The following is a 14,350-nucleotide window of genomic DNA, read 5'->3' as shown; positions in this document are numbered from 1 at the left end:
TCTTTGTTTGTAAATTTACTGTGAGTTTACCATACCCTTTTATAGTACAGTTATTTTTCTTACAGAAATGTTACAGTGTGGCTGAATCTGGGAATTTTATTCTACTTAATGTTCCTCAAGCTAAACCCTGCCTTGAAATGCAGAAATAACGCAGAACTATATACCTCCTCATCTGGAATGGAATGGTAGAACAGATACCCATATCCCTCACAAAATTATTCTCTGTTGGAGTGTTTTTAAGTTTGTGTTGCAAGTGCTTGCCTAGAAGCTTTTAATAGAGTCTGAAACAGATTTGTGCATAATTGAAACTTCCTTCAAACAAACAATACTAATTAAAAATAGTTACTGGTGTAGAAACCAAATTGCATTGTATGTTAACTAAAATTTTAATTTAAAAAATAGTTACTGGTGTGATTACTATATCTGAATTTTTTTCTTCTTTCCAAAGTGTGTGCAAATGATTCCACTATCTCTCAAATCTGTGGTCCTGGGACATGGTTGACTCCATTTCTTCAAGCAGTCTACCTCTTTGTACAGTATATCATTATGGTCAATCTTCTTATTGCTTTTTTCAAGTAAGAATTTTATTCAGCTGCTTATTGTAATGAGATCATTTAATATATAATTCTCAGTTTGAAGGAAATACACAAAATTTCAGATCTAAAGATTGTACTGAGGCTTAAACTACTAAAATTATCTTTGAAAATTACAAATAAGGCATACTTTTTCAAATCAAATGAGACTTTAAATTTTAGACTTACCTTTTAACATGCAGGATCTTTTATAAATTTAACCTTAATTTGGGAATTTTACTGGGTTACAAAGGAATACATTCAGTATATAAAACAGGCAAATAGAAAATTCAATAATTTCATTAATATTTTGGTGTACATCTTTTTATTTTTTATGAATATTTATGAATTTTTTCTTTTGAAAAATAATGTTCTTATATTTTATATACTATTTTTAACTAAGCAAAATATGAATATTATCCACATTAATAAATATCCCTCTCCGGTTTATTTTTATTTTATTTTTTCTCCAGTTTATTTTTTCATTTATTTTTTAAAGATTTTATTATTCATGAGAGATGCAGAAAGAGAAGCACGCTTCCTGCATGGAGCCCGAAGTGGGACTTGACCCTGGAACTCTGGGATCATGCCCTCAGTGCAAGGCAGGCGCTCAACCACTGAGCTTCCCAGGCTTCCCTTTCCAGTTTAGTTTTAATGCTTGAGCTTCCCAGGCTTCCCTTTCCAGTTTAGTTTTAATGCCTACCTGGTATTCCATGATATAGACCCTACTTTTTCAACCATATGTTACATTCTTCAGTTAGATTGTTTATAATTTTTTGTTCCCAAAAACTATATTATGGTTAAATTTTTTATCAGTCCTAACATATGTCCTTAGAATATTTTCCTAAAAGTGGAACTGTGAAGTATGTGCATTTTTAGGACTCTATGCATTTAAGTTAAAGTAGGCCTGCATCCCCAAATCTCTGTCAAGACTAGGTATTATTATCTTTAATGATTGCTATTTGATAGTACATAAAAGTATCGTTTTTATATGCATTTATTTTGTTGCTACTAAGATTGAATATTTCTTAATAGTTTTGTCATTTATATATAACTTTAGAATCCTAATAAGATGATATTTTCTGCTCATTTTTCTGGAGTCTGTAATTAAGACTCCCAGCAATATCAAACTAATAGCTTATACTTCTTGCTGTATTTTTTCCAATTCCTCATTTGCCTTTTAGTTTTGTGTATGGTAGAGTACTCTTTTGAATATTTGTTTAGAATAGAATTACAGTAGTTTTTAGTATTTAAAACTGTATTGTATAATTAGCTATGTTTATTTTTATTCTTTATTATTCAAGCAATGTGTATTTACAAGTGAAGGCAATTTCCAATATTGTATGGAAGTACCAACGTTATCATTTTATTATGGCTTATCATGAGAAACCAGTTCTGCCTCCACCACTTATCATTCTCAGCCATATAGTTTCTCTGTTTTGCTGCATATGTAAAAGAAGAAAAAAAGATAAGACTTCAGATGGACCAAGTAAGTAAAATATATTACAGGAAATGTTTTTATTTTACCACTTACCAATATTATGCTGAAGGTTAAGTATTAATTTTATTCAGAAGACTTAATTGGCCAATATTATAAAAAGTTTTTGTTGAATTTGTCTGAACATAAAGGAATTTTAAGTATAATATATCTGTAAAAGTGAATTCAGTATTAAACTTCTCTTTGAATGTGGCATGTCAGTTTGTTTTTGTTAAAATGGTAATGTAAAACAACATTTGCTGTTCTACAAATGATTTTTGCTGCTTTGTAAACAATAACACTAGTTTATTCTATATTTACTACATGAGACTAATCATCATATCAAACCGTGCTTAAAATTTTATAGTGGCTTACTGTTCTACCAAATTGGTTCTTAAATTTCTCTATCTGGGTAAATGAGGGAGAGGTGCAAAGAGAGATGGTAGGGGAAGAGTGTTTTATAGGGAAAGGAAATTAGAAGAGGAGGAGGTACTCCTCTTGCTGAAGAAAAAAATGGAAGTACTTGCTCAATGCTTTAGAAACACTACAGTAAAAAGAGAAAGAAATTACAGATGATAGATATGGTCTTATGAGCCCTAAATAATTCATGACTCATGAGGTGTACAATTTGATATCTTGATAGTCTTCATTGATTTTTTTTTTCTTTTCCCTCCTTAGAACTTTTTTTAACAGAAGAAGATCAAAAGAAACTACATGACTTTGAAGAACAATGTGTTGAGATGTATTTTAATGAAAAAGATGATAAATTCCATTCTGGGAGTGAAGAGAGAATTCGTGTCACTTTTGAGAGGTTCAGAAGCCTCTTTAATTATAATTGATTATATGTCACATGGATTTCTGTTATGTCTTATACATGGTCACTGTTCAATTTATGTTTGTCAAATAAGCTTAGTAATTTTATATATTGGAAGACAGTTCAGTTCTAATTTTTAATATTTAGTGTAAGTAAGTCAGTTTCTTATTTTTTTGACACTTGTTACAGAGGACAGGAGATTTACTGTCTTTCCTAGTCAGTGGAGAAAAGTGAAACTATATTGTTTCAAAGCATTTTTTTTACTTTTTCTATTGGCTTTGCTACCTTCTGGAAGCAGATGGTATAGTTATAATAATGGTAATGATATTTCTATGTATATGTAGCTTTATACACATCCGTGTGTGTTACTTTGATGTGGGGAAATTGTAATAACAAAAATGTTTTTTGAAATTTTGCATTTTATTATAATAGAATCAGCACAAGGAACTCCCCCTCTCCCTCTTTTTTAAAGATTTTGTTTATTCATGAGAGACACAGAGAGAGAGAGAGAGAGAGAGAGGCAGAGACATAGGCAAAGGAGAAGTAGACTTCCTGTGGGGAGCTTGATGTGGGGCTCGATCCCAGGACCCTGGGATCACAACTCAAGCCAAAGGCAGATGCTCAACCACTGAGCCACCCAGGTGTCCCCCAGCACTGGATCCTTCTTAAACATTAGATGTGCCTTTTATAAGTAAATAATCATCTTATTTTCTATGTTAGCTTGTTTGAGGGCATGTAAAAATTTTTTACCATTGTAATTTATTGAGAGTATAAAAAGAATCTCTAAAACTTTAATTTTTAACATTTATAAAAACTCTGTTTCCCCTACAGGGTGGAGCAGATGTGCATTCAAATTAAAGAAGTTGGAGATCGTGTCAACTATATAAAAAGATCATTACAGTCATTAGATTCTCAAATTGGCCATTTGCAAGATCTTTCAGCCCTGACTGTAGATACATTAAAAACGCTCACTGCCCAGAAAGCTTCTGAAGCTAGCAAAGTTCACAATGAAATCACACGAGAATTGAGCATTTCCAAACATTTGGCTCAAAACCTTATTGACGATGGTCCTGTAAGACCTTCTGTATGGAAAAAGCACAGTGTAGTAAATACACTTAGCTCCTCAGTTCCTCAAGGTGGTCTTGAAAGTACTAATCCTTTTCTTTGTAATATTTTTATGAAAGATGAAAAAGATCCTCAGTGTAACATATTTGGTCAGGATTTACCTGTAATACCCCAGAGAAAAGAATTCAATTTCCCAGAGGCTGGTTCCTCTTGTGGTGCCTTATTCCCAAGTGCTATATCTCCTCCAGAACTGCGACAGAGACTACATGGGGTCGAGATGTTAAAAATGTTCAGTAAAAATCAAAAATTAGGCAGTTCATCTAATAGCATACCACATCTGTCATCCCCACCAACCAAATTTTTTGTTAGTACACCTTCCCAGCCAAGTTGTAAAAGCCACTTAGAAACTGTTACCAAAGATCAAGAAGTTGTTTGCTGTAAAGCTGCAGAAGGAGATAATGTAGAATTTGGAGCATTTGTTGGTAAGTTTGGCAAATTAATATTTCTATATCAATATTTTTACTTAAAATTATCACCTTAGAAATAAATAACTAATTAGTAAAACCGTGCACTTGTATGGTAAGTGGACTACATTTCATAGATTATGGTTCTAAAAAAAAATTTTTTTTTTTTTTTTTAAATGATAGTCACAGAGAGAGAGAGAGCGCAGAGACACAGGCAGAGGGAGAAGCAGGCTCCTTGCACCGGGAGCCCGATGTGGGATTCGATCCCGGGTCTACCAGGATCGCACCCTGGGCCAAAGGCAGGCGCCAAACCGCTGCGCCACCCAGGGATCCCGGTTCTAAAATTTTTAAAAGGAATCAAGTGGGGAAAATAGGTTGAATAGTTCCATTGGTATATACCTCTTTGGGGAATTTAATAACATTTGTATATAAAACTTACTGGGCTTTTTCTTTTGATTTTGAGAATCTTCTGTTGAGTTCGGTTCACTTGTTGAAAGAACCTGAGTGATTCATGAATGTTAGATACTTGGGAAATAATAGAAAAGTATAGGAAAGGCTACATAGAAATAACTAGAAAAGAGCTGTGTTTTATAAGTTGGGTGACCACATAATTTTTCATCTCAGCCAGTACACTTTTGATAGTGAAAAGGGTATGCTAATAATTACATTAGGACACTAGAGAAAGCCAGGACTCTACTTGGAAAGTGAGGATTTATGGTCAAACCACTATTAATATGCCCAAAGAAGAGAGCATTTCAGAAAAGAATAATTCATTCTTACACTTCAGATAGCTAAAGCACAATAAGGACTGAAAATGTATTTGTTTTGGCAGTGAGTACAGATTAGTGGCCTTGGTGGAATCTGTCTCAGTGAAGTGGTTGAAGGAGAAGCCAGATTATATTGAAATAAAATGTGAATGGGAGGAGGGAGTGTAAAAAGCAGGACTTGGGTAGCAACTATAAAGCTTACTATGATGGTGAAAAGAAGAAATAACTAATACTGTGGTTTGTATCTAAGGTTTTTTATTTCTTTTGTTTTTAATGATGGGGGAGACCTAAGATATTTTAATGTTGATAATATGCCATACAGAAGGGAAAGGTGAAGAGAGAACACTTTATAGAGCTAGCTAGGTTGCTACTATTTGGGAGAATATAGTGTTCTAACAGTCTTCTGTTAGATTAGTAAAGATTAAAGTATTTAACAAAGAGTTCTTAGAAAAAACTTGAGTTGTTTTTGGCCTGATCAGAGTGTTCTGAGGCATGAAAGAGGCCCTCTGTCTCTTCAGGTTTGAATTTTTCCATCAGGTGACTTCCTAACCTTGTCTTAACACTTGTTTGAGCCTTCCCAGCTTAGAAATTTACCTAGTCACGAAACCTGTATGGAGATTAGTCAGAGAATATGGCATGTCCATGTAATCTCCACATTGAGGCCAACCCTGTAACTTATCTAAATAACTGAGCATACTGATCTCTGCTAGGCTGTGTACAGTTCAGTATGGATTTAGAGACAACTTTTCCTGCATAAAATCTATCCCAATTTATTTTTTTAAAGTACATTTTAGTCTATTAGTATATTGCCACTGGGATGGATATGTATAGATACCTATTTATCTCTACATATAATTTGTATATATAGTATGTGAATATATATGTATAATAAAGATCACATATTATTATATATGTAATTTTATATTTTATTAATAGTAAAAGCAGTGCTGCCCTTTTTTCTTTTTACATTTCAAGCAATTAATATCATATGTTGGATTTATTTTAGGAGGCCTTTGGCTTTTGCTCTTACTATAAACTCAACTACTCATCTCTAGCATCTTGACAGATATTTTTACTATATATCAGAAAATCTACCAGAAACTTCAGAGCCATCAAAACTACTTTTAAAAATAACATAAAATCACTTTTATGTAGACTTTCGGCAAGGACATTATTTTTTGATAAGAAAAAATAAATATTTTTTGTTGTAATCTTTTTTTTTCTCTTTAAGGACACAGAGATAGCGTGGATTATTTGCAGAAGTTTAAAGAAACATCAAACAAGATAAAAGAAATATTATCTGTAAGTAAATCCTTATAACAGCACAGTTCAACCTTATTTTGCTATTTGTGTGTTTAGTTCAAAAGAACATTAAATATTTCAATAAAAAATGCAGTTTTAGCAGAGATCATCATCAACATGATGGTCCCAAATATTTAAAGCTACATACCATTTAAAATGAAGAAACGATTGAATATGAAAATTGTTCTACAAATAGCTTGCACTTTTTTAATTAATAAAAATTAAAAATACCTATTTAACAATTCTCTTAAAAAAAAAAAATGCTTGCTCCTATACATTTGCCCTTGACCAAATACTGAATTCAACTCTTTCCTGCCCCAGAATTTATTAGATCATAACCCTGTCTGTCAAGGAACCTGTAGCCAAGCAGTAAAAAGCTGAATATGCCAGTAACTACAGTATAATGTTCAGGTGTAAGATATTCAATAAATGTTTGCTAATTAACTTTTTTAAATGTATAGAACAGTGAGTGAAAAGTATTTAACTGTTGCTTTCATAAATACCTATAATGATAGAATCTTAATATGAGGGAAAGGAACCAGTAGGGAAACCAGTATTTTTATTTTTAAATTCAATCTCTTGTTTTATCTTGGAGGAAGAACTGATTGGGAATTAAAATTTTAAAAACAAGAAAACATAGATGGAGAGAAATTGAGCATTCAGATGATAATCTTAAGGATTAAAAAGTATAACTTTTTTCTGATGGGCAGATAATAAAAAATTGTAACAGATATTTTGAGTTAGAAAGAAAGAATGCTAAAACTCTTCTCTAACTTACCATTTAAGAATCTGTGTGTTTCATTGTATATAAATTAACGCAAAGTTTTTTAAAAATTAAAGGAGATAATAAAGTAATCTGAGGAGTTTGTTGATAACTCTTATGGCATGTTTTTCCAGTAAGGCTGGTGGAAACTTTAATGGAGTACATCAGAAAGAGAGGGTGTAGGGTAACCATTGTGTGAAATTATTAAGGAGTCAGGAGAAAACCAAGAATACGATTTCTCAGCTGAAATAAGACTTGAGATAGCATGAATTTTTTACCAACCATATCAGCATTTGGTTTTTATTTTTATTTTTTATTTTTAATTTATTGGTTTTTTTTTAAAGATTTTATTTATGAGAGACACAGAGAGAGAGACAGACAGAAGACACAGGCAGAGGGATAAGCAGGCTCCACGCATGGAGCCTGATTGGGGACTCAATCCCGGGACTCCAGGACCACGCCCTGGGCTGAAAGCAGGCGTCAAACTGCTGAGCCATCGAGGGATCCCCAGCATTTAGTTTTTAGCCAGGAAAACTAAAGTCTGGGAATATGGATATGGGGAAAGTAAATCTTTGGAGTGATTCTGACTAGAGGATTGGCATGTTATCACAGTAAAAGATTGGAACTGCTAACTAGTTGGAAATATTTAGAGTTGTCAGACTCAGCAGTCAAAACCTCAAGTTCACCATCTTCCTCATGCTCAGCAGACATATTCCTTCAGTATTTCCTGTCTCTGTTAATAACATCAGCATTCTAGTTTTATCAAGGCATAACTGCAGTCCTACTTCTCTCATCATTCAACAGCCAATCTAACTTGTTTTGCTTCCTAAACATTTTTGTAGTATCTCAGGTTCTCTCAGTACTAACAACTACCCTGACTTAGGCTGTCATTCTCTAATATGTATTTCTTTTTTTTTTTTTTTAAGTTTTTATTTATTTATTCATGAAAGACACAGAGAGAGGCAGAGACACAGGCAGAGGGAGAAGCAGGCTCCATGCAGGGAGCCTGATGTGGGATCGATGTTCTCGATCCCGGAACTCCAGGATCATGCCCTGGGCTGACGGCAGGCATTAAACTGCTGAGCCACCCAGGGATCCCCTCTAATATGTATTTCATTGAACTTTTAAAATGCCTCTATGGCATTAAAATGTCACAGTGGCAGTTGAAAGAACTGTATCAGTACGTTCTTGTGGCATTAAGGTTTCCCCCACAGATTTCACTTTTTAAAATTGATTTTTTTTTTTTTAAATTTTTATTTATTTATGATAGTCACAGAGAGAGAGAGGCAGAGACACAGGCAGAGGGAGAAGCAGGCTCCATGCACCGGGAGCCCGACGTGGGATTCGATCCCGGGTCTCCAGGATCGCGCCCTGGGCCAAAGGCAGGCGCCAAACCGCTGCGCCACCCAGGGATCCCAGATTTCACTTTTTAATAATGAACCTATTAAATGAAGTAAAAACCCAGAGTATGCTAAAATTTTTAAGTGGGCAGGTAACTTTCTAGTAAAAAGAAGAAGAAATTACAAGTTTCTGTGAAAAGTGGCAGAAAAGTGGTGGCCGTGTTTTGAATTAAACAATTTTGAGTAAATTACTTAGAGAAAAAGAACTCAAACTATATTAATAGAATAATGAGCTCTAGGTTAGAGTCTGAGACTTTGAGTTCTTGAATGTGGGTTATAGACCTCTTTGAAAATCAAATGAAAACCATAGACCCTCTTCCCATAAAAATGCACATATACAAAATTTTATCTATATGGAATTTTACAAATATCTGGAAGCCCACCATCAATCCTGCACTAGAATTTCTGTTATAGATGATTCTATGAAACTCATGTGTCATATCAAAGAAAGCACTTAAATAAAGCAAATAAGAAATAGCTAAAACTGGTTCCAAAAGAAACAACTAAAATCAGAAAGGAAATTGGAGTCGCATTGTGACCACATAAAAGGTTAGCACTCTCACTTGGTTATATAATCAGCTGTATATGAAGAGTACAGAGCATCAAAGGTAGAAAAGCTTAACTTTCTTGATGTAAGTTGAATTTACTTAATAAAAGTAATACTTTATTGCAGGAATACTATTTTAAAACTCACTGTTTCTGAGAGGTGGTAGAAGTTTGGGAATATCTTAGAGTTGCATAATAGTGTGTAACCTGTTTATAACTTGAAGAGAGAAAACTCTGAATGGATTGGGTTGTCCCCACATTAATTTAATGCAGTTTGTTCATCTGGGAAAATGGGTAGGTAAAAATGAGAAAGTTAAGGGAGAATTAGACTATAAAATATTGTACAGGTAGAACAGTTGAAACAGTGAACATTTTGGTGACTCCAAAATAACGCTCCTGCATATAAGAATTTAATAGGGAGGGTTAGATTAGAAATTGATGAGAAGGGAAATGCTTTGTCAGTAAGTACAAATGGATGAGTAGAAATTTGGAAAAGTCTGTTTATGTTCTTGTATCACTTCATAAACTCTGATGAATTAAAGCTTTTATTTATTTATTTTTAAAGATTTTATTTATGAGAGACAGAGAGGCAAAGACATAGGCAGAGGGAGAAGTAGGCTTCCTGCAGGTAACCTGATGCAGGACCTGATTCCAGGACCCTGGAATCACAACCTGAGCCAAAGGCAGGTGCTCACACTGGGCCACCCAGGTGCCCCTGAATTCCAGCTTTAAATGTAAAAATTCAAATCATTTCAGAAAATAGAAATATTAAGTCAGTAAGACCAGGAGGACTTTTTAAATGTATAAGGAATAAACAGTATTGAAGGATGTGAAGAGATTTAAGTACCAAAAAATGGAAATCATAGATAAGTAAAAACAAATTTGTGAAAAATTGAAATGTGACAAATAATGATCAAATCTTTATTATGTAAACAGCTCATATAATTAATAAGAAAGCTATCCAGAAACCCCTTCTTCCCCCTAAAAACCTCTCCTCTCTACTCCTTTATCTTCCAAACTCTTATAATCTGTCAGTGTAAAATAGCATTTTGTTTTTTAGGTAAACAGGTAAACGTTTTATTATTTTCCCTACAGTTTTTCATAGTTCCCTCAGTTTTTTATGAAATTGTATTACTATTGAAAAGGATCCATTCAGATGGGTTTATGAACAATAAATAGTATATTTTGATGTAGTTTTTTGAGATTGTCATTGAAGAAAATTAACCTGTAACATATTTGGTGTCCAGGTAGATTAAAGCATATTGAGCTGAATAGATACAGAGACGCTTATACTACTTAGTATAATCATTTGAAATTCAGTTTAATTCTTTTTAAATTGTGTATTTGTGCAATATACAGAATGATGTTCCTTCTGAAAATGCTTTGAAACATGTGAGTTCTCATGCTGGATTTACTGAATGTCATAAAACTTCTATTCCTCTTCATTTAGAACAAGGTAAGTTTCTGACTTGTGAATCATGTTACCAAACATGCTCATTTAAGCTTTCCGTATATTTTATGTATGTCACACACCTGAGCAGCAAATGTTTCAAGAGTCAGAAAATGACGATTCAGGTCATTCATTGTTCCTTTAAGTTTGAATAATACACATAATCCCAATATTCTCATATTTTTTACAAATTGTTTAGTACCTAGATGATCTTTATGAATCTGCGGGTTTTAACTTACACAGATGAATCTGTAGTGTTTTAACCTATTTTTCTAATTTAACTTTTAAAAATAGCTAATACGGGCAGCCCTGGGTGGCTCAGCAGTTTAGTGCTGCCTTCGGCCCTGGGCATGATCCTGGAGACCTGGGATCGAGTCCCACGTTGGGCTACCTGCATGGAGCCTGCTTCTCCCTCTGCCTGTGTGTGTGTGTGTCTCTCTCTCTCTTTCTGTGTCTCTAATAAATAATAAAATCTTAAAAAAAAAAGCTAATACTTTTATTTGGCTCAGAATTAAAATACAAACACACACAAGTACTTTGAAAATAAGTCTGTCTCATTCCAACCTAACATGTAACCACTTATTTTTATTTATTCTCTTGAGTTTCACACAGATCCTATAAGACAGTAGTCTTCTTCCTCTCATTTTTACACAGAAAGAAATATACCATACATCTACACCTTTAATTTTTCACTAGAGAATTAAATGGCCTGGGGATGTTTCCATATCACACTTTTTTTATGAGTCAAAAGTTATATATGCATATAAATTTAAATTTATTATTCAGCTTTTCACTAATGTGCATTTAACGTTTATAGCGTTCCTTAAGAAAAACATCACTACTATGTCCAGCTGACCATCATTTCCCCTTTCATTCTCTTCTGGTATACAGCATTATCAAGTTGGAAGTTTTCCAGGAGTGCAAGTTGGTTTAACACTAACATCAAAAATATAATTGATGAGGGGCACCTGGCTGGCTAAGTCAATACAGCATGCAACTCTTGATCTTGGGGTTGTGAGTCCAAGGCCCATGTTGAGTGTAGAGCTTACTTAAAGAAAAAAAAAATTATATATATGTATGTATGTATAATTGATGTACGATAGTAACAGAGGAGAAAAATCATTTGATCATCTCAGTAGCTGTAGAAAAGGCATTTGATGACATTCTGCATCCATTCATGATTAAAACTCCTAGCAAAGTTAGAATGGAGTTTCCTTAATCTGAATAAGGGATATTGACAAAAAGTTACCACAGATACTATATTTCATAATGATCAATTGAAAACCACATGGGGATCCAAGGCAGGGATTCTGGCTGTTACTATTTCTATTTAACATTCTTGCTGGAGAAATAAAGTAAGAAAAAGAATGGTGGAAGGGTTAGCAGGGAAGAAATAAAATTCATTTTCAGTAACATGGATGTTCTTTCTGCAGTTAATTTTCTGCTTCTTAATTTTGCATCCTCATATTTCAGCTTTAGACCATAACTTTTGACCTCCCCTTAAAGAAGGCAAGAATTGAACTCTTCCCCTCCCCCGGTTCCCAAATACACGCGCACGTGCACATACACACACGTTTACTCTTTTCCACCAATATAATTATATTGTAATTTTGGTTAGATCAGCACTAGATTCTCTGCTATTGACTACATTTCTTCAAGATACTCAGATACATAATGCATTTTATCAGTTTCATTATCTTGAAAAAATTTTGTCCAGACTCTTCTAATGTATTTCAATCTTGTCTTTTTTGCCCTCTACACTCAGAATACAAATTTTGTTCTAAGATTCCCCATCACTATTCATTCTGAGATTTTTCTTCACTATGTCATAAAGTTGTAAATTCTAAGTTACTTTAGAATTTAACATCCTGACTTTTTAAAATAGGCTTAATTCTTAAGTTTAGGATAAAGAAAAACAAGATATGATAAAGATATGGCATCTTAAATAATGGGAGGAGAGATTAACTTTTTTTCTATTACTATAAAATGATGTATGTTTAAGATCATGAATTACAATGTTGTAATGGCAAGAGATTGAAATCCTACCAAATGTCCATCAGTACGAGTTTGGTTATTATTCTGTACAATTATTGTACACCCATAGTATGAAGTTCAATGTAACATCAAAATAGAGAAAGTTCTCTGTGTATTGATTATGGAAAGATCGCCAAGCTTAAAGTTAAAAAACCAACAATAATGTATTATTATCCTATGTATTATTATCCTATTTATTTATGGTTTTAAAAAATGATAGGTGTACACACACAAAAAATAAATGGTAGGATACATAAGAAATTTGGAAATAGGAAGAGTAAGATTTTTTCCGTTATAGTCTTTTATTTCTTAGTGCCTTTTTAGAAAAGTAAATTGAATAATTTTGATACCCTGTCAAGAGATCTGTGGGCATGTAGCTCAATCTTCAGCAGTGTTGAGGAGGGGATAAATTATCTTATGAAGGTTACACTGTATGTAAAAACAATTTGTGTTTTGTTAGTTGATATCAAAAAACTTTCAATTGTATAACTTACGTTTTAAAATTTTCTTTAAGTAGAAAATAGCAGTAGAAGGCCATCTACAGAAGAAACTCAGGAAGTAGATTCCAAAGCAGCTTTACTACCGGTTTGTACATTTCAATTAAACAAATGCATATTTTAATATGTGTATTTATTTAAAAAGAGCTAAAAGATGGTGATATGTTATTTGAGGTTATATTTACTGTTCAAAAAAATTTTACCTTAGAAAACTAACATTAGTACGTGGTGGCAATTATTCTTTGTAGAGTTTCTTCCTGTTGTCTGAATAGTTAGGGGTTTATTTTTACTTATTTATGTATTTAGATATATAGATCTATAAAATTATCTTTATAATTTTATGTTTTTCATCATGATAAATATAAAATTATCTTTATAATTTTATGTTTTTCATCATGATAAATGTAGTCTTTAATCCCCACCTTCTATTTATCCCATCCTCTCGCCCACCTTCCCTCTTCCCAGATCCACAGTTTGTTCTTTAAAAGAGTCTTGGTTTATCTCTTTGCTTGTTTGTTTTGTTTCTTAAATTCCACATATGAGCAATCGTATGATATATGTCTTTCTCTAACTTATTTCATTTAGTATTCTCCAGTTCTGTCCATGTTGTTGCAAATGGCAAGGTTTTATTCTTTTTATGGCTGAATAATATTCCAGTGTATATATACCATATGTTCTTTATCCATTCATCTATCACTGGACACTGGGAAGCTTCCATCATTTGGGTATTATAAATAATGCTGGAATAAACATAGAAGTGCATGTATTCCTTTAAATTAATGTTTTTGTATTTTTGGCTAAATACCCAGTAGTGCAATTACTACATCATAAGATAGTTCTGTTTTTAACTTTCTGGGGAGCCTTCATACTGTCTTCCACAGTGGAAGTTTGCCTTCCCACCAGCAGTGCAAAATAATTCTTTTTTTTCCCACATCCTTGCTGACATTTGTTGTTTCTTAAATGTTTTTGATTTTGGCCTTGCTGACAGATGTGAGGTGATAATCTCATTGTAGTTTTGATTTGCATTTCCCTCATGATAAGTGGTGTCGAGCATCTTTTCATGTGTCTGTTGGCCATCTCTGTGTCTTTGGAGAAATGTCTGTTCATGTGTTCTGCCCATTTTTATTGGATTATTTGTTTAGGAGGTATTAAATTATATCAGTTCTTTATATATTTTGGATACTAACCCTTTATCAGAT

The 14,350-nt window shown here is 33.2% G+C and overlaps 1 protein-coding gene across 3 annotated transcripts in view; it reads left to right on the top strand.

Annotated features, from left to right (window-relative positions):
• The window catches only part of TRPM7 (transient receptor potential cation channel subfamily M member 7), a 114,507-nt gene that overhangs the window by 77,765 nt on the left and 22,392 nt on the right, over window positions 1-14,350 (top strand). For 2 of the 3 annotated variants that reach the window (XM_038580408.1, XM_038580410.1), the window contains exons 23-29: window positions 449-575; window positions 1,877-2,061; window positions 2,728-2,860; window positions 3,695-4,410; window positions 6,391-6,461; window positions 10,530-10,626; window positions 13,169-13,239. In XM_038580408.1, the coding sequence (XP_038436336.1) occupies window positions 449-575; window positions 1,877-2,061; window positions 2,728-2,860; window positions 3,695-4,410; window positions 6,391-6,461; window positions 10,530-10,626; window positions 13,169-13,239 (1,400 nt within the window). The remainder of the gene's footprint in view (window positions 1-448; window positions 576-1,876; window positions 2,062-2,727; window positions 2,861-3,694; window positions 4,411-6,390; window positions 6,462-10,529; window positions 10,627-13,168; window positions 13,240-14,350) is intronic. The other variant, XM_038580409.1, reaches the window with a different exon arrangement.

Source organism: Canis lupus, chromosome 30 (assembly GCF_011100685.1).
Source record: "Canis lupus familiaris isolate Mischka breed German Shepherd chromosome 30, alternate assembly UU_Cfam_GSD_1.0, whole genome shotgun sequence".
Lineage (NCBI taxonomy): Eukaryota > Metazoa > Chordata > Mammalia > Carnivora > Canidae > Canis > Canis lupus.
Note: the sequence above shows the minus strand (reverse complement) of the source record. Positions and strands in the feature narration are given on the sequence as shown.